The sequence below is a fragment of the Notechis scutatus genome, chromosome Z (assembly GCF_049901735.1).
Source record: "Notechis scutatus isolate UNSWTSFEM ecotype Mainland chromosome Z, rNotScu1.2, whole genome shotgun sequence".
Taxonomy (NCBI): domain Eukaryota; kingdom Metazoa; phylum Chordata; class Lepidosauria; order Squamata; family Elapidae; genus Notechis; species Notechis scutatus.
This window is the reverse complement of record NC_142025.1, coordinates 85,325,774-85,351,241: the sequence shown is the minus strand read 5'-3', so window position 1 is coordinate 85,351,241 and position 25,468 is coordinate 85,325,774. Positions and strand designations below refer to the sequence as shown.

Below are 25,468 nucleotides of genomic sequence, written 5' to 3'. Positions count from 1 at the left end.
AAGAATTAAATACAATTGTTTTAAATGACAAGGTATAATAGTATCTATAAATATATCTTGGCTCTCCACCATCCTTTTAAAGTGACTTCCAGAAAGAACTAAAGTTCTATTTCACAGAAATTATAATAAAGTAACACAAAAATAACCAATTTTAGTAAAATGGAATAAAACACTAAGAAATTACTTGATAGTCAGCAAATTGCTACTAATTTTGAATAAAATAAATATTGCTTTGTTAATAGCTCTAGGGTATATTTGTAAAAGGTAACCAAGCTTTTATTTTCTTTCTCTCAAATTCTTCCTCCACTTTCAAGACCCTACTATAAATCCTTCTTCAACATCCTTCTCTTCTGTTCTCAACTCTACTTTTTCATATCTTAACAACACTTACCGTGTCTTGATGAAGCCGCTCAAATGGCACGAAGCTGTGTTATTATGTGAGAGTCTCAATGGAAGTCTAGCAAATGTAATGGAACCATTCACCCAGGCCTTCCTCACTCAGGCTGTCAACAGCTTACATACTCCACTCTGGATTGGCTTGTCCAATGAAGAGGTGAGTCAACTATATAAATGTATCAAATATTTTGTATCCAGATTGATTAGTCGAATGTGGCAAAACTTTATATATTTTGACTTTTTTTAGGGGAGACGTAACTATGAATGGTTTACAGATGAGAGCGTCTCCTACACAAACTGGCAAGATGGAGAACCGCAACAAATTGTAGGGTGTGCATACATGGACATAGATGGAACATGGCGAACTGCCACTTGCAATACAAAGCTTCAAGGGGCCATCTGCAAGTTGAACACAGGTAATTTACCTGTATGACAGCTATACATATAAAGGAGGGAATACTGAAATAAGGACTCTCTTCTCTCATCCCCTGAGTTTTAATGACGGGGTCAGGGAAAAAAACCATTTTATCATTTGTTTTTAATGACAAAACCAATGTAAATATTTGCTAAGCTTCTTTTAACCAAGTATTCTGCTTCAGGACCCCTTTCTTCACACAAGTGGAGCTACAATGGAAGTTGTCCTAAAACAATAGAAGATTCCTCCTGGGTTCCTTTCCAAAACCATTGCTATGCTTTCCACATGGAAGTTATTCTAGGTCAGAAAGAAGCTGTGAAGAAATGCCAGAAAGGTGAATCCTGTTATAATTAAGGATTTTTGTCTATGTTTGTTTTGGTTATTACTTGTTGGAAGCGTTGCTTATAATTAAAGCATTGGAGGTCCAAATCCAGTGGCATTTTCTTTTTATGAATCCATGACCCCAAATAAGTAGAAAGGTATAGATGAGGATGAGGAGCTATCCCCTTTTTTTTACTCTGCCTTTTTTTTAATATAAAGGTTAGGTGACATTCTTTCATCTTTGATATGACATGTATACTATTTCTTATTCTTTTTTCTATTTCTTATTTTGCCCATCAAAGATATCTAGCATATTTGGTTATAATTATTTTGTGTCAAACATTTTTTTTAAGAATATACTTCCAAAATTCCAATATTTTATTGCATTCTCACCAAAGATAAACGAATATTCATTTGACTGCCAGCTCCTCAGCCTCATCTATATCTTCCTATGCCTTCCCAACTTCTCAGTGAATATTGAGAAGCTATGCCTGAGGTTCTTATTGGAACTTGATGCCACTAATGTAAATTTCCAGATGTAATTCCTGCATGGATACTTAAATGTTTTTTTATGCTGAATAGAGGCCGCCAAATGTGTTACTTAATTATTTCTACTGTCACATTTTAGACAGACTCATTTTAGCCCTGTAGCACTCTAACCCACATTTTTCTATCTTATAAAATAGTAGGTTGTGGTCTACTTTATTAAATGCCTGATTGAAGTCAAAGTAAATTATATCTACAAATTTAGTTGTTCCACTAATTGTGTGACATTGTAAAAAAATGCAATAAGATTGGTCTGGCATGATCTGTTTTTGACAAATATTTGTTGGCTTCTAGGTGCTTGCAGATTTGTTGTATGCTTATCTTTTCCAGAATCTTCCCAGTTCATCATGTCAGGATGATAGATCTGTAGTTTCCTGGATCCATATTTTTTGGGGGGAGTGGGGGGATGTCATCTGGTAGTCTGCAGTGCTTTAGGATCTTTGAAATATATGGTTTAGCAATTCTGAGATTATGTCTGAAAATTCCTTCTGAACCTTGGGATGTAATCCAGTTCCTCCTTCAGGCCAGAGGCATTTTAAGATCCATAACGTCTTTCTTAATTATTTTTTATGCTACAGGTTTTAGTACTTAAAATATTGGCCTGAGAACTTGGTAGTTCTCAATTTATGACCACAATTGAGCCCAAAATTTCTGTTGCTAAGTGAAACAGTTGTTAAATGCTCCATTTTACGACCCGTGCCACAGTTGTTAAGTGAATCACTGCAGTGGTTAAGTTAGTAACATAGTTGTTAAATGAATTTGGCTTCCTTATTGACTTTGTCAGAAATGCTACAGGTCACTGCTACATCTGAATTTTGATCATCTGACCATGGGAAAGCTGTAACGGTTGTAAGTGCGAAAAATGGTCATGTCACTTTTTTAGTGCTGTTGTAACTTCAGACGGACACTAAATGAACTAAATGAAATGTTGTTAGTTGAGGACTACCTGTACTCGTCTGAGCAATGTCTTATATCTTCTTTGGTAAAACTTTAGCCTGTTTATTCATTCTCTTCAAATATTACATACCTGCTAAATCTTCTTTTACTGAAATAAAGGATTTCTCCCACTCCAGTTTCAGATCCTAAATAAATTTATGTAATAAAGGCTCAGTATTGTTAAAGATCTCTTCAGGGTGATAGGATATCTCGGAGGCCATAGGCAGCAGTTTGTCCTCCTCTTCCTCTTTTCAGCTGGAGGACTGCTGATTATTTGTCTTTGTCCTTTTCATGCGAGTTCGGACTCCTTTTGCTTCTTGAGAAAGCACCTTTCTTGGACAGTTTGCATTTCTCAGTTGCTTTACAAGGGAAGATAAGCAGATAAGCAGTTGATAATAACTAAAAAGAGCAAGTTAAGGTAAAAACAGGGCGTTCAGCACCAGTATCTTTCATAAAAGCTCAGCTCTACATCTGACTCTAGCTTTATTTATTTATTTATTTTATTTAGGAAAGTTATTTGCTGCCCATCTCTTATCCAACAATTCTTTTTTAACTGTTTATCTGCATGAGATGAAGAGTTAAACCTGCATCCCGAAATTGTATTTTGTTGACAAGCAGCAGCAAGAAACATAGAAAGGAAGATAAGAGAAATTCAAAGTGATAATAGAAAAGAAACTGAGAAATCTTTTTATTCCTATTTTGTCCCTGTTTTAATGCAGAGCAGAATGCATGAATAATCCAACAATGTCAACCTGCATTAGAATAAAATTTAAAAATCTAAGGCTATAAGGGAACTTGGCTCTTGCATCTGTTTCTTACAATTGCGCAGCTTGAAGCAAATCAGGAAATCTCTGATTCAGTCCAGGTCAAAGAGGAAGATGTTTGGAAGCACAGTGTGGGCCTCCAATCAATTCCATTATGTCAAATTGGCAACAAGATTTCTTTTTAAGGATTACAGCTAAGTCATTATGCATTTATTAATTAAATTTGTTTGCCGACCATCTCGTTTCCAAGTGATTCCATGTGGCTTCCAACTAGAAAGTGGAAAACTGTGAATTCTAGTCCTGTATTAGCCAAGAAAGACAGCTGGATGACTTTGAGCCAGTCGAACTCTCTCAGCCCAATCCACCTCACAGGGTGGTTGTTGTGGGGAATATGGAAGGAGGAAAGTATGTCTGCCATCTTGAATTATTTGTAAAAAATAATAAAGGTGGAATATGAATGAATGAATGAATGAATGAATGAATGAATGAATGAATGAATGAATGAACGAACGAATGAACGAACGAACAAATGGCATATATGCAGTTGCTTGGTGGTATGGGGTGGTGGTGAAAATTGAGGAATCATCCATCCATGCTGTCAGAAGAATAATACAATAGACCCTGCAGTTAGGGAATTCCAGCTGGCAGGGTCCTGGACAAGGGCCATTTTAATGGAATGCTGTTTCCTGCAGGTGAGATCAGTACTCATCCTTTTAGCCTTCTGAAAGAGCTTGAAGACCTGCCAGTGCCAACTGCCCTGGACCCCAATAAGTCTCAGTTGCTCCCTTCCTTTCCATCTTGACCAATTTAACTGTATTTAAAATTTATGGTCTCTATTTTTTAAATTTTTATTTGAATGTTTGTACACTACTTAGAGTCAGCTTTGATGAGATAAATGGCATATAAGTTTGACATTTAAAAAAAAAATCAAAATCTGCAGGAGGGTGAGTGTGTCATCTTGACTAAAATCCCTTCTCTTTGTATCTGCTGTGATGTCAAACACTTAGATAAAAGAGGTAGAACATTATAATGCTGCCATTTCGTAGATTTTGACACTCCCAGCACATATATGTGAAGTTGTGTTTCTTGTAAACTTCAGTCTTACAAGAAGATTGCATCAAATTTATCAAATGCCGTTATTCACCAGAATGAATATGCAATATATTTTAGAATTTTTTTAAAATGTAAAAATTATTGCATATTTATTCTGGTGAATATCCTTCATATGAGGAGAATGTTCAACAGAATTGTATAATTTAAGGGCCTCTGAACTATGGCAAAGCTTCTCTCTCATAGGCAAGTGTAAACTCTTCTTTAATTTTTTAGGCTGTTGCATCTCTTCTATTCTCCACAGTTGGAGGTATGGTGCTGTCCATTGAAGATGAAATGGAGAATATATTTATTTGGCAACATCTACAAGTTTATGAGAGCCAAGCCAAAGGAGTATGGCTGGGGATGTCCTTTAATCCCAAAGGTAAATCAAACAGAATTGAGGGACTGTATTACTGTTCAGCACTTAGACAACTTTGGTAACTTTGAAATTGATTTGCAGCAATGTGCTATGCTAGAGAGTCATTTTCTGAAAGCATACGTTGACAATGTACTTATTAGCTTTATATCCTATTCTTTCTCCATAGGTGGTTTACATGAGATCTCTCTTCACTTTTTTCCCCACAAAAATAAACCTGTAAACTTGGTTGGGCTGACAAAAAGAGTCTGGGTGTGGCTGGTGGACTCAAATCTGTTTCCCCCACCCTCAATCCTAATCAAATGCTTTAATGACTAGCTTTTTGCTGCTTTGCAACATTTGATGATCTGAGGAGATTCTCATGTAATCTAGAATAGCTCTTTTACTAACCACACAAAGCATGTTTCTCCCTTCTGCACAGGGGGCACACTTGTTTGGCATGACAACACAGCTGTAAACTATTCTAACTGGGGACAACATGATACAGGACCAAGCATGATCAGCCCAAATAGCTGCTATTGGATCCAGAGCAGCAATGGCGTCTGGCGATTGGGCTCTTGTTCAAATGTAACCATGGGAGTCATCTGTAAGACAACTCGAGGTAAGGAAACAAATCAAGTTTGTGCAGATAAAATCAGGGTAGGTTTTTGATGGCCCTAAATTGAACTACAGTACTGGAGAATGCAAACAGGAGCTGCAAGGTGTTTTTTTTAAAGTCCAAGTTTTTTTTATTAATATAATATAATATAATGTATTGTCCGGGCATACCATTTTATGAAAGAAAAGAAAAAAAGAAATAGTAACATATATACTGATAGCAATAGTAGTAGTACAACAGAATGATTCTAACCATATTTATCATTATATTAGCTTATTGGTAATCCTATTGATTATATTAGCATATTTATTTTTATAAACAATGTTCATGTTTAACTTATACATAACAATGTTCTTCCTTCATCTAATTTCTACCTCTTACCTCTAACCATTGATAAAACCTATTCCACATTAAGTAATACTCTCCTTTATCTTTTATTTTCATTGTCAATCTATCCATCTCTGCACAATCCAATATTTTCCAATTTTTTATATTTTCCTCTGATGGAGTGTTCTCATTTTTCCAATATTGTGCAAATACAATTCTCGCTGCAGTCAGTACATGTAACATTAAATATATATCCTTTTATCATAGCTTTCTGGTATTATACCTTACAAAAATATTTCTGGTTTCAAATCTATATGCTGCTTAATCATCTTTTCCAACCATGTGTGTATTTTCGTCCAGTATTTTCTTGCTTTCATACATGTCTACCACGTATGATAATAAGTAACCTGGGGTTTGATTACACTTCCAACATTTGGCAGACATATTGTTAAACATTTTTGCTAGTCTTGCTGGTGGCAAATGCCACCTATAAAACATTTTATAAAGATTTCCCTTATATGCAGTAGCCATTGTCAGTTTATAATTCCTATCCCAACGTTTTTGCCATTTATCTAATTCTATAGTATAGCCAAACATTTTTGTCCATGCTATCATTGTTTATTTAACTTGTTCATCTTCCATTTTTAAGATTAATAAATAATTATATATTTTAAATCAATTTTTCATCTGTCCCTAATAACATCTTATCAAGTACTGTTGGTTCTTTATAAAAACCCCATGTTTTCGCATCTTTCTCATATCTTGAGTATATTTGCAAGTGTGGCCACCAAGCTAAGTTCACCCTTTGAATTTGTAATTCCGGTCTAATTTTAAGTTCACCATTCTCATTTAAAATATCTTTATAAAACACAATTTTTTCCAGGTTAATAAGATTTGGATGTATCAATGCTTACATTATAGAAAGCCAAACTGGTATTTTTCTATACTTTTGTATTTTGATTTTTTCCCATACCAAAAGTAAAGCGTTCCTCACATAATCTCTTTGAAAATAACTATGTACAGTACTTCTTCCATACCATATAAAAGCATGCCATCCTAAGTTCTTACCCATTCATCTATTCTAAGGCAAGGGCAAATTATAACAGATACCATTTCATGGTTTGAACATGTTTTTATGGGGAAAAAGCAAATATTTTAATGAAGATCTGCAGATGAATTTGATGAGTCAGGGAGAATTTCAACCAGTAGGCTGATTGGTTTAGATAGGAATTATTTGGGTTGCAAAGTTCTTTATTTTCCCGTAAACTGTCTTTGGTTTGTGTTAACCCTGAGTTAGACTTGGGCCTTTGATTGGACCAACAGAAATTGAAAGAAGCTGCAATATTTTGCAGATTTATGGAATTCTTTTTTTTTTTGCAATACATTTTTTATTTTTATATTTTTTAAAAAACATCTCTTTAGTGAGCAATATGGTTCATATTTCTGAGCTTTCTTTCATAATTTCCTTCACGCTTTGCAGTTCCGAACTTATTTTTATATATTCCACTCATTTTGTGCACTTCTTTTTCTTCTTTAATATTTATATCCAGTCCGATTATCCAGTAGTTTATTTCAACCAGCATCTTTTATATTTAATTTTAACAGTCAATGTCTATAAGTCTTTTCCCCCGATTCTATTTAATTTGCTCCTTTTCAAAGCTACCAATCAGTCCCAAGGTAATATTTTCACATATCCCTTTACTGTAATGTTTTAATATTCCACTTTTCGGAGTTTTTGTTGTAATAAAATTCTTTATCTCATTTCACATTCCAATCTTAAATAGACCAAACGCTTTTCAAAAAGTCAATGAAATTTTTCCTTTAATGAGAAAGAGTTAAAAGAGAAACCCTTTCTAGATGAAGGGAAGATAATGAGTGGATTGCATATAATCTTTTCTATTCTGCTTGACTAAGCAGTGTAGGTACCCAGAAAGGTTTGCGTATGTTCACATTTTTCTAAGTTGGATTAATTAAAGTATTATTCTAGTTTGTTTAATATTATGATGGAGGACAAAAATTAGCGGCTCAACTAGATGTAAAATTCCTCCTTGTGATATGTCGCTAAATTGGAGATATATTGTTTGAAGTCAAGGCATATTTGATCACAACTCAGGTGATGCTGTAGCAGAATATGAGTCATTATGGGATAGCTTGAACAGCATTGGAGAAGTAGGTCAATACCTACCTGATATTGGGACAGGAAGCTGACATTATTTATTTCTTTGTATTTTCTATGGCAGTGAAAGGAACCTCCATCTCCAAATCAGGTATGTTTAGCCTTTTTATCACATAGTTCAGTTGCCTAACCCAACACTCCTTTTAATACAATTGTTGAAAGGTGAGAGTTGATCTAATTATGCGGTAAACACAAGACCTAATTATGCGGTAAACACAAGACCTTGCCTATGAGTCCTCAAATTGAATAAAAAACAGAAGGTAAAACAAACTAATTAAAAATAAATATATTCTGTATGGCAGGTATTTGAAGCAGGTTGTTCAACTTAATGAATTCCCCTACTTGAATTACATTAGGTAAGCGTAACAAAAGCAGACAGCATGTCAGGAATAGATCTTTAATTCTTCACCCTGACTCATCTCTGACTCAGATGTGAAAGAAGCAATGACTTGAGAAGTATAATCAGAATTAGTAATTTTGAATAGGACTGAAGAATCCACTGACTTTAGCAAAGATGATGTTTTGGTATCTTTCCAGATTTTTTGGGGTAGGGTGGGGGCAGTGAGAGACATGTGGTTTGTAATTTTGCATGGTTACTGCCATGGGGTTTGTAGTCTGACCATGATGCCTTGTATGTATAAAGTTTATAGAGCATTATTTACTATTGAATAGAAAGTCCCTTAAATTTTATCTATTATTCTTTGAAAGAAAGAGTAGAAATACAAATTGAATTTAGCACATCTATATAAAATTGCAGATTATGGCTATTTTGAATAGTTTGACCAAATCTATGAATACACAATGTATTTAGATGAAATATACACCGTTTCTGAATGGGTTGGAATCTCCCAAGTTCAGTGATTCATCACTTAGTGTTCATCAAGTTGTTGTTATTTGTCATTTTTACACACAAAGTTATTTTGCTCACTCTTCTTTGAATACTGTTTAGCTACAAAAATGGATCTTTCCTCTTAACCTTTCCCCTTTTACTGCAGCTTTCCTGGAAAACACAAAAACCATTGTTGTAGTCATCCTTTCCTCTCTAGCACTCTGTGCACTGGTAGCTGTGGCCCTCTATCTGTATAAGCGACGGTGGATTTCAGAACGAGGGACATTTGAGAGTGCTCGCTATAGCCGCACCAACGCTAGTCCTAGTGAATCTGCTGAGAAGAACATCCTGGTATCTGATATGGAGATGAATGAACAACAAGACTAATGGTGAATCTCTCAAGTGTGGGAATGGGGGTAGGGATGGAGGGTGGTGGGAGAACAGGTATGGGACGGTCACAAGTACCTGTCATGAATAGTCTCAAAAAAAAAGCCTCTCAGGAGAGCAAAACGCAACTGCTGAATCACAGCAGAAGGGTTGGAAGGCAGGACAGCGGCCCACTAAAGAGATGTGGAGAAATACAAAAAGGAGCTTTGTAAGAAATCCCAGTTTACCTTTGTCCTACCCAGAGAAAATGATGGTTCATCTCTTGGAAGGAAAATCTCATTTTGGAAGCTATAAGCTCTAAGTAAGCTGTACAGCTTCTTCACATCTCTTTAGAGACTTAGTATATCAGCATTTTTTCTCTCCAATAATAATAGCAAAACAAGTATTTTGTTGTATCTTTTCATCATGCTCTTCCTATCCTGTTTTGTCTGTTTCTTTCTCTGATATGTCCTTCCATTACTTTTCAGAGCCTGTTGAGACCAGATTTTCCATTCCACTACTATCCAGGGACTTTTTCTTTTTTAAGCCATGATGCTATCCATTGTCATAGACAGCCTTTTCCCAAAACCATTGAAAGCAGCATCATTGAACTTTCATATTTATAAGTGCCAGCTTCATGACAGAAATATTTACAGCAGTGCTTAAAAGCTGGTGAATCCCTTTGAAGATTCAATATTTCTGCATAATGTTTTGACTCATTTAATTGGTTTCTCTTTATCTAGTTAAAACTAGATAAACGTGAAGAATAGATCATGGTTTAGGTCATATTTATGTATAAATATTGAAAAGGTTCACAAACTTTAAAGCACCAGTGTAGATATATTTATTTTATTAAATTTATGGGTGGCAAATAAATTTAATAAATAAAATAATAAATGAATGCTTTGGGGTGGCAAACAATTTAAGGATGTTGAAATGTTTTGGTAATTAGATACTTTATACAATACTGCATAAAAATGGCCAAAGTATTGTGTAATTACTATTGATTGATTAAAAAAACCCTTGTAATTAAAAATATGCAGAAGGTGTGGTGTTCAGATCTTTATATCTCTGAGAGAAGAATAATCAGAATGAGAAGGTTGTAATGCAGGATTACATTTCCCCAGATGAAATAATGTTTGAGCATAAAATAAATGTGGCCAAAAGAGTAATTGCCCTATGTAATAAGAATACAAATGGGAAACAATAATGCACATTGTATAAAACCTGATACGGCAGAAAGATATCATCCAGATTTTGGAACTCAGATATGCTCAGAATCTGAGTTCATCACAATCGGAAAATAACCAGCACAACACAAACTTTTGTATGTGAGAGAGATGTCATATTATATGCGTGCAGGAGTATAGTTTGTATTATGACATTTGGATGCCCTTCTCAATATTTTATTTCTCCCCCTACTTTGGGCAGCCATGTTTCAGGAACAGAAAGCTGGTCTGTGAATTGATGAGTTTAAAATCATTTGAAAAAAGTAAATCCTTTATTTTTATTTAAGAATAGCATATAGGCTGCTGGGCAACTTAAGGTTTGGATACCAGATGCTAAGAACCAATGAAAAAATACTGTACCTGCTTAGAATAGTGGCTTTTTATTATAATAATTATTATAATTATTTACAGAAATAAAGAATAAAAGGAGCCTCATTTAAAACAGGGACCCTGTGAGAGCCATTCTATTTTACGTTTTCATTTTTAATTAAATATTTCTGAATGGTAACTGTGACAATGAAGTGGGGATAAATATTTTTACAACTTACTTAAGGAATTTATTGTATATGAAAACAGATTTTTCACTTAAGCTGGATATTAAGTGTTTGTAAAAAAAGCTATACCTATGACATTTAGACACTCAAACACATTTCCACACCAACAAATAGTAAGGGATGTTTCAAAAGCAAATCCAACTTTCCCATTTTCCTTCATAACTGACTGTTTCATGGGCAACTTTTTGATTTGTGTCTATATATGTTTATGGCTCTCTTGCTCAATATTTTTCTCCTCAGGGGATAATATAAATCAAGATAGATGGGAAAGTTGCCTTTGAGCATGTGCAATGTTTTTTTCATCTCACTGATGAGACACACTGATGAGGCATATAAGCAGTCCTCTTAATAATGCTAGAGAAGAGGTCAAGATTTGTAGCATTGGGCACAAAAAAATTGTCATTTAGTGATGAAGTAGAATCACTTTGCAGGATTTTTTCGCAAATATCTTGTGGAAACTGACCACCTGTGTTCACTGAAATGGGTATTTTATAAGAAGCACAGTTTCCTTCCCCAGGAACCGCTGGCTTGCTCGTTCAATTTTGTTTAACAGGGGAATTGTCTTGAAAGCATCTCTTGTGCCAGGCAGGCCAGCTAACATGTGTTCAAGGAGTAAGTGCAATAGCAGAGCTGAAAGGATGGGAAGCTTTTCAAGATCAGCCTCTTCATTCTCCCAGCTATTCAAGCTGCTGCAATTCCCTTAGTTTCTCTCTCCGTAATGACTATACTGTAGCCATTATGTTTATTATATTCTTGCTTATTATTTGCTTTCAGAGTAAATCAAGTATAACTAGAAATAATTCCATAAAGGAGGGGAGAAGTATCCTGCCATTAATGGAGGTGTTTGAATATAGTGGAAAAATGTTTCAGATTAAATATTTCCTATTTGTTTTTAATAATGTGAAAAGGTGCTAAAAAAGGAGAAACTGGCATATTTTAAAATAGCTATTGCTTTTTTAAAAAAATAAATATTTTGAATAAAGCTTACTTTCCCATCATTTTCAGCAAAATTGTTTTTTTCCCCATGTTTTCAATAGTTATAAAGAATCGAAACAGTTCTTACCCATTGTGGTTTATTTTATTCTCACAGGATGTATTTACAATGTTGATCTTTGCTTTGATTAATATTGGGAAGATTCTATTTTATGTGACTTAAATAAGCATTGTTAAAATTTTTTCCTGCAATAGGACTCAAGTTGGAACTCAAAATCATTAGATAGATAATCCTATGTGTTGGGAATTTATAAAGCAGAACTTCAAAAAATCAGTACTATTTAATTCTAGCCTTAGCTAAACTTTACAATTTATCTCAGTTTAATTGCAAACATCTATAATAGTGTGCAACATTGCCCCTTTGGAATTATGCAGGTAGCTAATTCAAGTCAAAATACAGTATATAGATAAATGCATAAAGGGAAACTTACTTAAAATAGAGAACTAAAAATAGTCTCTAAAATTGATTCGCAACTTACTCTTTAGGAGAATAGTCAGAATAGTTAACCCTAGGGCATCAACTCTAAAACAAGATGAAAATCAGAATGCCAATGAAACTTTAGATTGTATCTATGAAACATGCTTATTTAGTCTTAGGTATGTTTATTTAAAGCATTCCTTTTCAGGGATGCAGTTGCAAACGTTTTGATTGTTACTATCATATATAAACAAAAAAAAAGATGAATTAAAAATTTAAGAAATTGCTATTCAATGCAGCTTTAAAAGCTTTCATCCTGCCTTGATCACTGAAGGCATTCACTGTTTATGCAGTATAACAAAGAAATGACATTTATTTGGAAAGGATTCATGCATCTGTAACCAATATGGTATGTCTGAACTACAAAAGTACTTTAAGAGCTATCAGTATTCTCGGATTCCCTCCTATGGGCATAGGGACACTTCAAAAGTACTTTATGTATTTATAAATGATGTTCCTCGATTTGTAGTTTATGGCAATGTAACTTTTCAAAAGCTGTCTCTAGGTGTAGAAACATAATAAATTCTTTAAATATAGCTTATTGTGGCAGCATGGAAATTAGTGGTGGTGTTCTAAGGACTCCAACTGAGGCAAATGTTCTGGGCTACAGTTGTTAATACTGTTATAACATTAAACCATCATGAACTTATGGCATGTGATGTACTGAGCATGGAAATGAAACAATCCTTGCCAAGGAAAAAATCACCAAATGATGTATAGCAAAATAAAATAGTTGAGGTTTGAAAAAAACACTGTATCTCAAGGTAAAGAGAATTTACATCAATATTAAACTTAGACGTATGAAGGAAATGCCTATTGGATTTTCACCCTTTTCCTAAAAGGGTGATAGTATAACAGTGGTATTATATATAAAAAGCAAACTATCTAATCTGCAAAAAGAGTAAGGGGGTGACTGGAAAGAGAACAAAAGATTGTGTATTTTATTAGGTTCTTGTGCCATGCAAATCATAGGCAAGATGTTCATACAATAGTACATCAATTCATTTACATCTGTGTCTCACAGATTGTTTTATAAGATGGGGCATACAACTTTATTTTAATATACAAATGATCATGGATCTTCAAGAAGCCTCTGATCCATATGAAAATTATGCAGACTGGCTTCTAAAGAAAGGGTAGAAAAACAGGTACCTAACATCCAGAAGATAGTTAAACTTCAATTAAAAAGTACCCACAAACAAAACAGTAGTCTTTGTTGATTGAGTAGCAGTTGCTAGCTAATCAGTAGGAGATACTACACTTTGCAAGTTGCTGTTAATAACCCATGGTATTGAAAAAAAGTTAGTAATACAACTTAAGACAAGAACCGAACCACACAAACAACCCTAGAAGGCTTAGGCCCTTAGAAGGCTTTAAATTTAAAAAGGTGACACTGAATATGAATGGTGCACATATTCATTTTGGCCTGGTGTTATCAACGGGAGGAAGTGGAAGGATGTAGATGAGAGTTCTGTCAGATTTCTAAAGGGAATTTACTTCTTCAGATCCAGCTTGACAGTTCTTAGCCACTGTTGGCAGAATTGGTTGGATCTGCAGTAAATAAATAAACAAATAAATTTTAGACTCTTTTTTTCTCATAAAACAGCAACAATTTTAAACTTACTGAATACTGTTGTTGAAGAACACAGTGAAGTTTTAAACAATAATAAATTGTAGCTTAATGCTAAGCAGTGACATAGTGGATCAAAATAAACTGAATAGGCCAAGTAAAGGTACTTAGTTCCACTGTGACAAACTGGGATCATCCAAAAAGAATTGTCAGAATCACTATTGCATTTGAATTTGTTTATATTTGCAAAGGCCTCAATTAGCTAGAATAGTTTAATGTAACTAGTGAAAATATGTAGCTTGTGATATTGACCATACAAAAAAATAAAATGACAATTCAGAAAAATTTAGATTGACAATTAATTAAAAAATAATACACATTAGTATTAACAAAATCTTCCTAAATTAGTGATAAAATTGTGTTTATGCATCTATAAACATTCATCACTTCATTATTAGTAGTTCAACTAAAATAACCTGGAATCCCAAAATAACAACTGGAATAACATACTGTATATATATGAATGTTACACATTCAAATTAGTTTGTCAAAAATCAAGAAAATATTCCAATTATTCAATCTCGGAATATATTGGGTGTTTTTCTGAAATGTCATATAATAAAGGATGCTTGTCTTGGCATATACATAAAACATTTCTCCAGATAACTGACTATTTTATTTAATTTATTACCTTCAAGGAGACTATAAAGATAAATTTATGTCAGATGTTGACCATACAAAAACTAATGAACTACAGTGTCTCCTTGCTATAAAATAATATTGAAACTCTGCAAACAGCATAATGCATTTTAGTGATTTATGGATTTATAGCTGAAAACACTATTTTAAATATGTGCCTCCTACTTACTATAGGTAATAATCATTATAGATATTATAGCATCACCGGAACCAGAGGTTACTCTTCCGAGCTTCTGGACTCATGCTGGAGCCTGTGCTTTGAACTTCTATGCATAGTATTTATGTGATGCCTAGTTGTGTGTGGCTTTTTATTTGTTGATTGGGGTGTTGATGGCCAGCTATTAAGTCATTAGCTGTTGTTTTCTTGTGTTGCCAAGTCCTTGGCTCCTAAGCCTGTTAAGCTGGTGATAAATCAGCACTCCTGTTGACTGAGAAGGGGCCCATTTCCCATTTACCTGACTAACTTTTACCTGCTTAGCCAACAATCTTAATAGTTGTAAAATTGATTGTATATCCTTGTTCATTGCAATGTGAGGCTACCAATGAGTACCTCGTCAGACTGCTGTTGTATACTTACAGTTGGATGGTTCCTCCCCATCTGTCCTATTTAACCACAGGGGCAACCCATGCAGGGGTTTCACTTGATTATATTAGAAGTATCTCCCACCTCCAAGTGACTACAACGCATGATGCATTATAAAGATGCACAGCGAAGATCACTTGGAGGTGGGAGATTGTGGGAGAAGAGCAGCAACTAAGATTGTTGGCCGTGTAGGTGCATAGATAGCCAGGGAAATGATTGAAGCCCCTAGGCAGTCAATAGGAAGGCTGATTTATCAACAGTTTATCAGGCATCTAGGAGCCAAGGACTTGGCAGCACAAGGAAACAGCAACCAATGATTTTATAGCTGGCCATCAATACTCCAATCAATAAATAAAAAGCCACACACAACCTGGCATCACATAAATACTACACATAGAATAACCCAAAGAACACATTCTGATAGAAATTCCTTGAAGATGGGCTTTAGCACGAGTCTGAAAACTCAGACTAAACTTCTGGTCCCAGTGACCAATCCAGATTGGATCCTACAACATTATTCTGGGACACCTATATTTGCCTTCATTTATGATATATTGTCATTTAAGAGCAATGATTCTAATAACTAGAAAAATTGTAACATCTTGCATGAATTGAAACCTAGAAAATCAGATGTTATTTTCTTCCTAATATCTTTATAATAAGATTGCCGTCTAACACAGTAGCATCCCTATGTACATAATCACTTAAATAGAAATTAATTTTCTACAGTAATGGAAAAACATAGGAAGGATGCAGATGAGAGATCATGTCATCTGGAACTCTAATACAATTCAATTCTAATACAAAGCAGGATAATTGCCTGACATAAGCCTTGTTTAGAAATACCCTGGTAGAAATACCAAAAGTAACTGGGCAGTAGCTAAAACACCCTAGTGAATAAAAAACTCTGAACAACTAAGAATGTATTCTGGGTAAATGTGCATAAGTATTGCCAAATGAAAAGATCTGAAAGAAGCAGCACTGCAACACCTTTATTAAGATGCAACTAAGTAGCAAGCAAGATTGAATATTATTCTGATTTCCTGTGGGCAAGGGGGTGATGTTGGAGTGTGGGGCAAAACTTCAGTTTTATATATCAATTAGGCTAGGACTGCATCAAACTCCCTTTTGATAGCTGCAGAACCCTTGATTACTGAAACCCAGTGCTATAGTTTCCCACCATTTTGATGCAGGAAGTATTCAGGAAGTATAAAGAGATTGATCCAATTACAAACATTTGTTTAGCAACCATTCAAAGTTGCAAGAGCATTGAAAACAGCGATGACTGGCCCTTGCATTTATGACCATAGTAGCATCTCCATGATCATGAGATCAAAATTTGGGCACTTGGCAATTGGCATGTATTTATGATGGTTGCAGCATCCCAGGGTCATATGATCACCATTTGCAATCTTCCCAGCTACCCTATTTTCCTGAAAACAAGCCCTAGCATGTTTTTACATGTGCACCTAATATAAACCCTGCCCCCAAAATAAGCCATACTTAAGAGCCTATCCAGCCAGCTGCCAGCCCATTCTATCTGGTTGATTGTGGTGCCGCAGCCATGAGACGAGGCAGGGTGTGTGTAGAGCTGCTCCACACACCCCACACTTGCTTAACTCAGGGCCCTTACAGCCAGGCCATCCATGCCCCAATATCTGCCTGGCAGTGGCAGAACCAGCAATCCATGTGCAGCAGGAATCCACGTAGCCATGGCCCACTTCTGTTTGCTCACAGCCATAATGGAACAGGATGCCGAGTGATGTGCTGGTGCCATGGTCACAAGGCAAGGCAGGTGTCGGGACGTGGATGGCCTGGCTGCAGGGGCACTGAGGTAAACTGGTACAGAGTGTAGCTCCACCCCATCTCACCTCGCAGCCTCCTGATCCGTTGTGGCCATGAGCAAGCAGAAGTTGATCAATGACCATGCAAGGTGCTGCTGAACGGGGCTGCTAGAGCCACCACTGCGAGGTGAGACAGGTGTTGGGGCATGGGTAACCTGGCTTCTGAGGTCCTGAGGTAAATTGGTGTGGGCAAGTTGAAGTTTCCATACATGGGAAAAATATGACATCCCCTGAAAATAAGCCCTAGTGCTTATTTTGGGACCCAAAAGAAAATAAGGCCCAGTCTTATTTTTCGGGAAACATGGTAGCTGCCAACAAGATAAGTCAATGGGGATGACAAATTTGCTAAATGGTGCATAATATGGCTGAAGGATCTGACTTCCCTTATATTACCTGAAGGACCCTGAACAAGATGAGACTTGGAGTGCCTAAATGTAAAATCAATAAGCTCAGGTGGAGGTTCTTAGCGGATAACAACATGCAATGTGAATGTGGAGAGACACAGAGTCCAGCCCATCTGCTGATATGTAACTACTACCAGAAATGTACTGATGACTTATTTCTGGCCAATGACAGAGACAAGAAGATGGCTTCATTTTGGCTGTTTAAAGTTTGATCTAGATACAGAAAAAAAAAAGTTCATTGAATAACTGCAGTAGTTTGCTTAACTACTGTGGGGAAAAAGGTCATAAAATCGGACACAACTCACTTAACTGAGATTCTGGTCTCAATTTTGGTCATAAGTTGAGAACTACCTGTAATATAAAACCTATGATATCTTAATATAGTTGACTAGAAAACTTCCTTGACATCCCAAAAGGGAAAAAGATATATTGTCTCTAGCCACAAAAGTAAACTCTTTGTGTACTCAAAAATTTGATTTCAATAAATTTACTTCAAGGTAGGTAACAACAAAAAAAGGGGAAATATCACTGTTCCATAAAGAGATTTCTGGCTTTCTAAAACCTTATGGAATACATTACATAATCATTTTTGTGAACTTGATTATTTTAAGATTCCATAGCTAATTAATAATGCTTATATATTACTAATAACAGTAAACCTGAACAACAAGCATTCTAGTTGTTTCAATTTGTGAACTATGGCTTCAATTTATTATTCGGAGAGTTATAATTTAATTGAACATTACCCAGGGTGAGATGGGCTGCCTCTAAATTTGATAAATAAATAAGTAAACAAACATTTTATGGAGTTTTCAGGCTTGACTAAAGAATTTTTCAATCTTCATTGTAACAGCATCTTTGAAAAGAATACAATTTTAGCCACACACTTTTCTCATTAAGTTATATACCAGCACACTGTGCCTAAGGTCATGTCTATATCGATAAGATGATGAAACTGATACTGAAAGTAAAAGGGATCTGCACTGATCATGCTAGCTGGCTTTCTATGTTCATCATAAAGGAAGATTACCTGCTTGGATTTCAGTAAGGCATTTGACAAAGCAGCCCAAACCGTACTTCTTAGTGAGTGAAAAAATGTAGGATAGACAGCATCACCACCAGATGGATTTGTAACTGGCTGGCAAATTGCATTCAATGTATACTCCTTAATCGAACAACATCTATATGGAGGGAAGTAAGCAGTGGGGTATCCAAAGGTTCTGTCTTAGGCCCAGAATTCTTCAATATCTTCATAAATTATTTAAATGAGGGAATTCAAGAGGACTCATTAGATTTGCAGCGGACACCCAGCTAGCCAAACACTCCAGAAGATAGGCTCAAGATCCAGAAGGATCTCAACAAAGTTGCACATTGAACCCTATCTAACATAATGAAATTCAATGATGAGAAAAGCAAGGTTTTACATTTAGGCAAGAAAAAACAAAGAAAGTGTCGTGTTTCTCAAAAAATAAGACCTATCCTGAAAATAAACCTCAGCCTGGTTTTTAAGCATGCATCTAATATAAGCAGGTGATCTGGAGATGCCACACAGGCCATGGAAAAGCCGAGAGTTAGGCAGGAGCGGATGGGAGGCCATGGGAGGCTCGTCTTCACATCTCTCAGCTTGCCTGTGGCCTGCAGAGCATGTCAGGATTGCCTGCTTTCCACCCCACATATCTGCCTCCGTCTGCTGCCATTGCTGTTGCACGAAGATGAACCTTCCTTGGCTACCTGCCTACCCTGGCCCACTGACTCTCGGCTTTCCCATAGCCTGAATGGTGTGTCCAGATAGCCTGCCTCCCCTCCCCCCACATCTATGTTTCAGTCTGCTGTTTGGACAGGGAACCATCTTGCCTGTGCTACATGGGCTGTGCAGCCCCAGTTTGCACCAACCAATGGACCAGTGGGCTGCAGCTGCTGCTGGACACCATTGGTCCCCACACGTTTGCTGCCTCTTGTTTGTGTGGCAGGGGGGTGGAGTGCCCAGCTGGGCTGATCCCCCTGAAATTGTGTTGCCCTGAAAATAAGCCCTAGTGTTTATTTTGGAGCCCCCCAAAATATAAGACCAGGTCTTATTTTGGGGAAAACATGGTAGAATAGATGGAACCTGGCTCAATAACAGTAATTGTAGGAAGGATCTTGGATTCTCAATGGACAATCACTTTAAATATGAGACAGCGGTATGCTGTAGCTGTAAAAAAAATGCAATCCTAGGCTGCATTAACAGGGATAAAATCAAGATGTGAAATGTTAGTACTGCCTTCTAATGCTGTGATAAGACCACACTTGGAATATTGCATCTAGTTTTGATCGCCACAATATAAAAAAGATGTTGAGACTCTGAAGGAGTGCAAAGAAGAGCAACAAAGATGATTAGAGGACTGGAGACTAAAACATGAAGAACAGTTGCAGCAATTGGGTGTATCTTGTCTCGTGAAAAGAAGGACTGGGTAATATGATAGCAGTGTTCCAATATTTGAGAGCTGCCACAAAGAAAAAGGGTCAACCTATTTATCAAAGCACCACAAGGCAGAATAAGAAATGTATGAAAGCTAATCAAGGAGAGAACCAACTTAGGAAAAATTTCCTGATAGAACAATTAACCAGTGGAATGACTTGCCTTCAGAAGTAGTGGGTGCTCTTATCACTGGTGGTTTTTAAAAAGCTTGGACATCCTTTTGTCCAGCATGGCATGGGGTCTCCTGCTTGTGCAGGGAGTTGGACTAGAAGACCTCTAAGGTTCCTCCCAAGTCCATTATTCTGAAGTTCAGGGTGTAGACAAATCTCCTTGGTATTTCTTAAACAATATGTTTTTAGTCTCTCCAAGTCAGTGAACTGCAGTGTTCTTGGCAAGTTTTCTAAGTGTGATTTATCATTGGCTCTTTCCTAGGGCTAAGAGAGAGAGTCACTGGCTCAAGTCACCCACCTGGCTTTGTACCTAAGGCAGGACTAGAACTCACAGTCTTCTGATTTCTACCCTAGGGCCTTAAGTACTATTCCATACTGCCTCTCTTAACCAATTATTTGCACTGTATTACAAGAATCCGTATAGCTTTCTCCTTTTAAAGGTTAGCAGGTAGAATGTACTAAGCAGAATCAGATTGGGTACTAGGCGTTATTTTAAATATTAATTTAGGGGGAGGATAGAAAGGTATCATACTCTGATCAGTGTTTTCAGGAGAAATCCTTTTTTTTCTTACTGTAGGGAATGAGATAAATGGATAATTTGGAAAGAATGGACAAAAAATACAAATACAATGATTTAAATTAAAATGAATTAAATAAAATAGAAATAAGAAGAGTGAAAAGCGGGAGAAGTTATATAGAAGATATAGAATGGTAAATAAGATAGGTAATGGTATATAAGATGAGCACGAATTTAATTGAAGTCCATACAAAGAGAGGTAATCTGGGGCCAAACTACTTTCTTAAAAGAAGTTTCATATTTTTGTGTTTTGTGTGTTCATGTTTTGTTTGAGAATTAATAAAACCTCGGAGGAATGTTGGATGAGAATAATGGTAATCAAGTCAGAGAGAAATGTAGATGATGATTATAAATTGGATAAATATAGAAAATAATAATAATAATAATGAAATTGAATACGAAAAGAGAAATAATGAGAAATTTGTTAAGAGATATCTATATGTCCATATTGAAATGGTGTAAAACAGAATTATGTTGTATAAAATAATATTTTACTTGACTTGTAAAATTAATAATGGAAAGAGGTTTTATGTATTCAATGGTTAATGATGGTTTGTTTGTCTTTAAAATCAATAAAATTTGTTTCAAAAAAAAAAAAAAAGAATCCGTATAGCTATAAGTCCATCAAATAATAATTAAACTATTGATTGTTGGCTTCCCAAGCTATGCAGGGGGGGGGGGGAGCATCAGAATTCAAGTCCAAACAAATTGGAGAAAGTTGATACATGTGATAATGCATTAGCAATGTTCTTGTGTTACCTAAATACAGTAGGCAAAAACAGGTCAATTGCTAACCAAAAGGGAAGAAAAACGTAAAATGAAACATTCTGATACTAAAGCACACTGAATTCCAATACAATTAATCTTAAACTCCCATTCTTCAAAGACAGAACTTCCAGGGAAAACACAAGCTGAGTTGGGAATAAAGCCACAAGTGTTAATTAATTATAAGCGACTCAAAATATCCATGCTAATAATTTCTGTTGTTACAAAATCTCACTTTATCTTCCATACATTCAAGTGTCACATAAAATTGTCACTTCTTTCATTTCATTTCTTTGATTTCGCTATGCAATATTATTGTAGATGCAACCACGACTTGCATCTGATAGAGGCTTTAGCTCATCAAATTAATGCTTCAAGGTTTATTATTTATTATATTACTATCAAATGTCTGTTGGGACTTTAAAGATAAAGATATATTTGCCTTCAATTCCATCTATGTCATTTGTTTCTGATCCCTTAAACTTGCTGCACTTGACTTTAACTTTCATACTGCAATATTCAGCTGACTGCTTCTGGAAGAGGTGAGCAGATTGCCAAAAAACCGATGACCTATTGTCTTGAAGTTCTGTTTTAGGACACTCTGTTAGTCAATCTAATTGTTCACCAGTCTTTCTGTTGCTGAAAGAATAAATTAATGCTGAATAATGGCAGAAAAAGAGTGCCATAAAAATGTATCATTCAACACTTGTTGCTTCAATAATAATACAAATTATACATTGACTTAGATCAGCAATCTCCAACCTTTCTGGTTTGTCAGGGGGAAGAGGGGATAGTTCCATGCAAGCAGCAAATGAGTGTGTGTTCATTTGCACAAGTGGTGGACATGCACACCCACTGCTTGCACACGCACACCCTGCTCACACAAATTGAGCTGTACATGTGCAATCGCCCATCCACTGTGCACGCAAATGGACCTGCACGAACTTTCTTGCCTGCCCACTGCTTCCATAGCCCAGTTCTGAACATGCTGCAGCCCAGTAATAAGCCATGGCCCAGAAGCTGAGGCCCAGAGGTGGTATTCAGTAGGTTCTGACCAGTTCTGGAGAACTGGTAGCGGAAATTTTGAGTAGTTCGGAGAACCGGCAAATACCATCTCTGACTGGAAATTTTACAGTATCCTTCCCCTGCCATGCCCAGCAGAACCCAGTAAAAGAGCCCAACAGTACAAAAAAAATTGAATCCCACCACTGTTGGGGACTCCCTGACTTAGATCATAAAGAAAAAAGAACAGAACAACTTTTATTATAGCTGGTTTTGCATTATGTTACTACACATGTTTTTAATGAAACGGTTTTAAAATCTGGTTTATTACATCAATAGTTGCGCTCATCCAAAACTATATTTTTCCACGTGTTTTGTAAAATTGAATACCTGAGAGATTTGGAACTTCATAAAATTTTAAACCAATGCTACCATCTATATAATTTCTGAAACAAAAAAAAAAAAAAAAACAATCTTAACAATTCTCTGGTCACTGCACTGATTATTTTTGTAAAAAACACATTGGGAAATGCAATATTGGTTGTATTTCTTAATCTTTCTAAATGGAAAGAGCTTCAGAATCCCATTATTTTCTTCTACTCTCAATAGAGATCTTCAACAGATTGAAAAAAAACTGAGTCACATAAGATATAAGGTTTATTTTTGCTATCTGATTTGATGCTAGAAGAAGAATTTATCATACTGATGCCACAAGTAAATAGTAAACATAATTAAGAATTTTTAGGCACTGTACGAAATAATGTATAAGATATTTGGGAACTATTAAATAGCATGCATCTTGCTGTAAACCTATATAAACCTACTTTGGTTTTCCTCTGTTCTAGGTTGCCTTGAGAGCTAGGGAAAGAGAAAAAAAGATTAATATACATCTCTATTAATAATACAGAAATATGATTTTCCAATGCTTTAATAATACAGAGATAACTTGGAAAAAGTCTTTTAAAAGATAGAACCAATCTAAAATAAATGGAGAAAGCATAATACTAAAATTTTAAGTATTGTAACCATTTAAATTAAGATACTGTAACAATTTGTCCAGTTTATTGGAATTTTTAAAAAACATGATTTGCGACTGGATAAAATACATACATAGAGGACACAACATGGTCTTCCAAACTTGGATATTTAACAACTGATATCACAAATGAGGTATGAATTTCTAATATCTCAATGGATATTGTTGAGGTATCTGAAATATTCATTTTATTCTAAATACAACAGTATTTTGTTGAATGAGTACTGTTGGTCCATGCAAGGTATGATGGACATTTGTGATACATTAGGTATTAATACTGAATGAAGTTTAATTATATGTACAATTAATTTGTACTTTTCTAAAACAGCAAAATTTCACAAATGTGATAAATTTTCTAATTAAAAACAACTGTATATTATAAAAGATGTAAACACAAATGTACATTATACAAAAATATAAAATAATATGCACCATATTAAAAACATATATCGTAAAGAAATATGAAAGCCAGGTTAATGTTGTGGTCAAAATCTGGTCTTGAAACAAGTAGACTATGTTCTAGTTCTCCCTTAGGTGGGTGACTTTGACACTGTCTTTCAGCATTGTAGTTTTGGAGAAAGTAGAAGACAGGAGCATCATTGGCTTGATTTGTACAAAGGAAGATGGAATAATACATTAAATGCACTGCATGTTCTATTAAAAAAAATGTTTTGTTTTTTTAAAGAGAGAGATGTGTTCCTATTTACCTATACTCATTTAATCCAGTAATGACAGGGAGGGAACTCTGAGATTCCTAGGCTACGTTGAATAGATGTGATTGACACAAAAGAAGTGCAAATCTTCCTATGTAAACAGAAAGAAAAAAATAGATATTATTCTGGCTATTACCCTATCTCTGGAGGCTTGATTGTAGTTTAATCTCATGAGTTCTGCAAACCTTTGCTCATATAGATGAAGCAGCAGTACAAGGTAAAGGCCTGAGTTCATCAGCTCATCCTGGGCCTATATGTTAAAAGGACATTATGAAACAACAAATAATTTTCTCCTAACTGAGCATATTTCTGTTATCTTTTGGCCAAATAAAGCACAAGATGCATTAATATGTCTAAAAACTTTAAATCCTTTCTACTCGATAGTTTTTTAAATATTTTCTATCATTATGGAAAATGATATGAGGATTTTATTTTGTGAGGAAGGAAGAAATGATTTCATGAAAAATAACTATGCAATTAGAACAGGATTTGTAAACAGTACTTTTATAAGATAAACCATCAGTTTTAAAATTCCAGATCCACTATTCTTTTCTAACTTATCTTAATGAGATTTTCCAGACAACTGCCCTTCGAGGTACATTAAAATGCTTCTAAGATGTCTATTGTGAATTGCGAATGATCTTACTCAACTAGCATTCATGCTTGCTATCACCAAGCTGGACAAGACCCAAATGCCTGAATAACTTCAATATTTCACTTAAATACGTGATAAATTAGTACAAATCACTTTATCCCGTCTTCCACAAAAGGGAAATAGCTTGCTAGTACCATCACTTCCCACAACCTTCATCAATCTCCAGCAGCACTCCAGGCATCTCTTAATCCTTTTGATCCCTCTCAACTTTTCTATAAATCACAATGATCAGATCTGTGAGAAAAGGAAGGATGCACATGTGCCTTCCCTGCCTTCTTATTCCAGGTGACAATCAAGACTTCAATAGGATCATGCAGCAAACCATTAAGAATAGGCAAGAAAATGGTAAATGAGCACTTTTAAGAGCCGCATGGCGCATTGGTTAGAATGCAGTACTGCAGCCTGCTTCTGCTGATTACCAGCTGCCAGCAGTTTGCCAGTTCAGGTCTCACTGGCTCCCATCCTTCCAAGGTTGATATGAGGACCCAGATTGTTGGTGGCAATATGCTGACTCTGTAAACCATTTAGACAGGGCTGGAAAGCACTGTGAAGCGGTATATAAGTCTAAATGCTATTGCTATTGGTATTCCACCCGA

The 25,468-nt window shown here is 35.6% G+C and overlaps 2 protein-coding genes across 4 annotated transcripts in view; one reads left to right on the top strand and one right to left on the bottom strand.

Moving 5' to 3' along the window:
* MRC2 (mannose receptor C-type 2) overlaps positions 1-25,468 on the top strand; it is a 107,258-nt gene that overhangs the window by 60,866 nt on the left and 20,924 nt on the right. The window contains exons 24-31 of one of the 2 annotated variants that reach the window (XM_087946989.1): positions 315-553; positions 644-812; positions 996-1,145; positions 4,733-4,852; positions 5,268-5,447; positions 8,012-8,038; positions 8,943-9,165; positions 9,631-10,253. In XM_087946989.1, coding sequence (XP_087803115.1) covers positions 315-553; positions 644-812; positions 996-1,145; positions 4,733-4,852; positions 5,268-5,447; positions 8,012-8,038; positions 8,943-9,163 — 1,106 coding nt within the window. In that variant the 3' untranslated portion in view covers positions 9,164-9,165; positions 9,631-10,253. Of the gene's footprint in view, positions 1-314; positions 554-643; positions 813-995; positions 1,146-4,732; positions 4,853-5,267; positions 5,448-8,011; positions 8,039-8,942; positions 9,166-9,630; positions 10,254-25,468 lie in introns of those variants that run through there. The other variant, XM_087946990.1, reaches the window with a different exon arrangement.
* MARCHF10 (membrane associated ring-CH-type finger 10) overlaps positions 13,315-25,468 on the bottom strand; it is a 110,001-nt gene continuing 97,847 nt past the window's right edge. For both annotated transcript variants that reach the window (XM_087946991.1, XM_087946992.1), the window contains 3 exons: positions 24,354-24,467; positions 23,293-23,326; positions 13,315-13,947 (listed from right to left, as the gene is read on the bottom strand). In XM_087946991.1, coding sequence (XP_087803117.1) covers positions 13,919-13,947; positions 23,293-23,326; positions 24,354-24,467 — 177 coding nt within the window. In that variant the 3' untranslated portion in view covers positions 13,315-13,918. The remainder of the gene's footprint in view (positions 13,948-23,292; positions 23,327-24,353; positions 24,468-25,468) is intronic.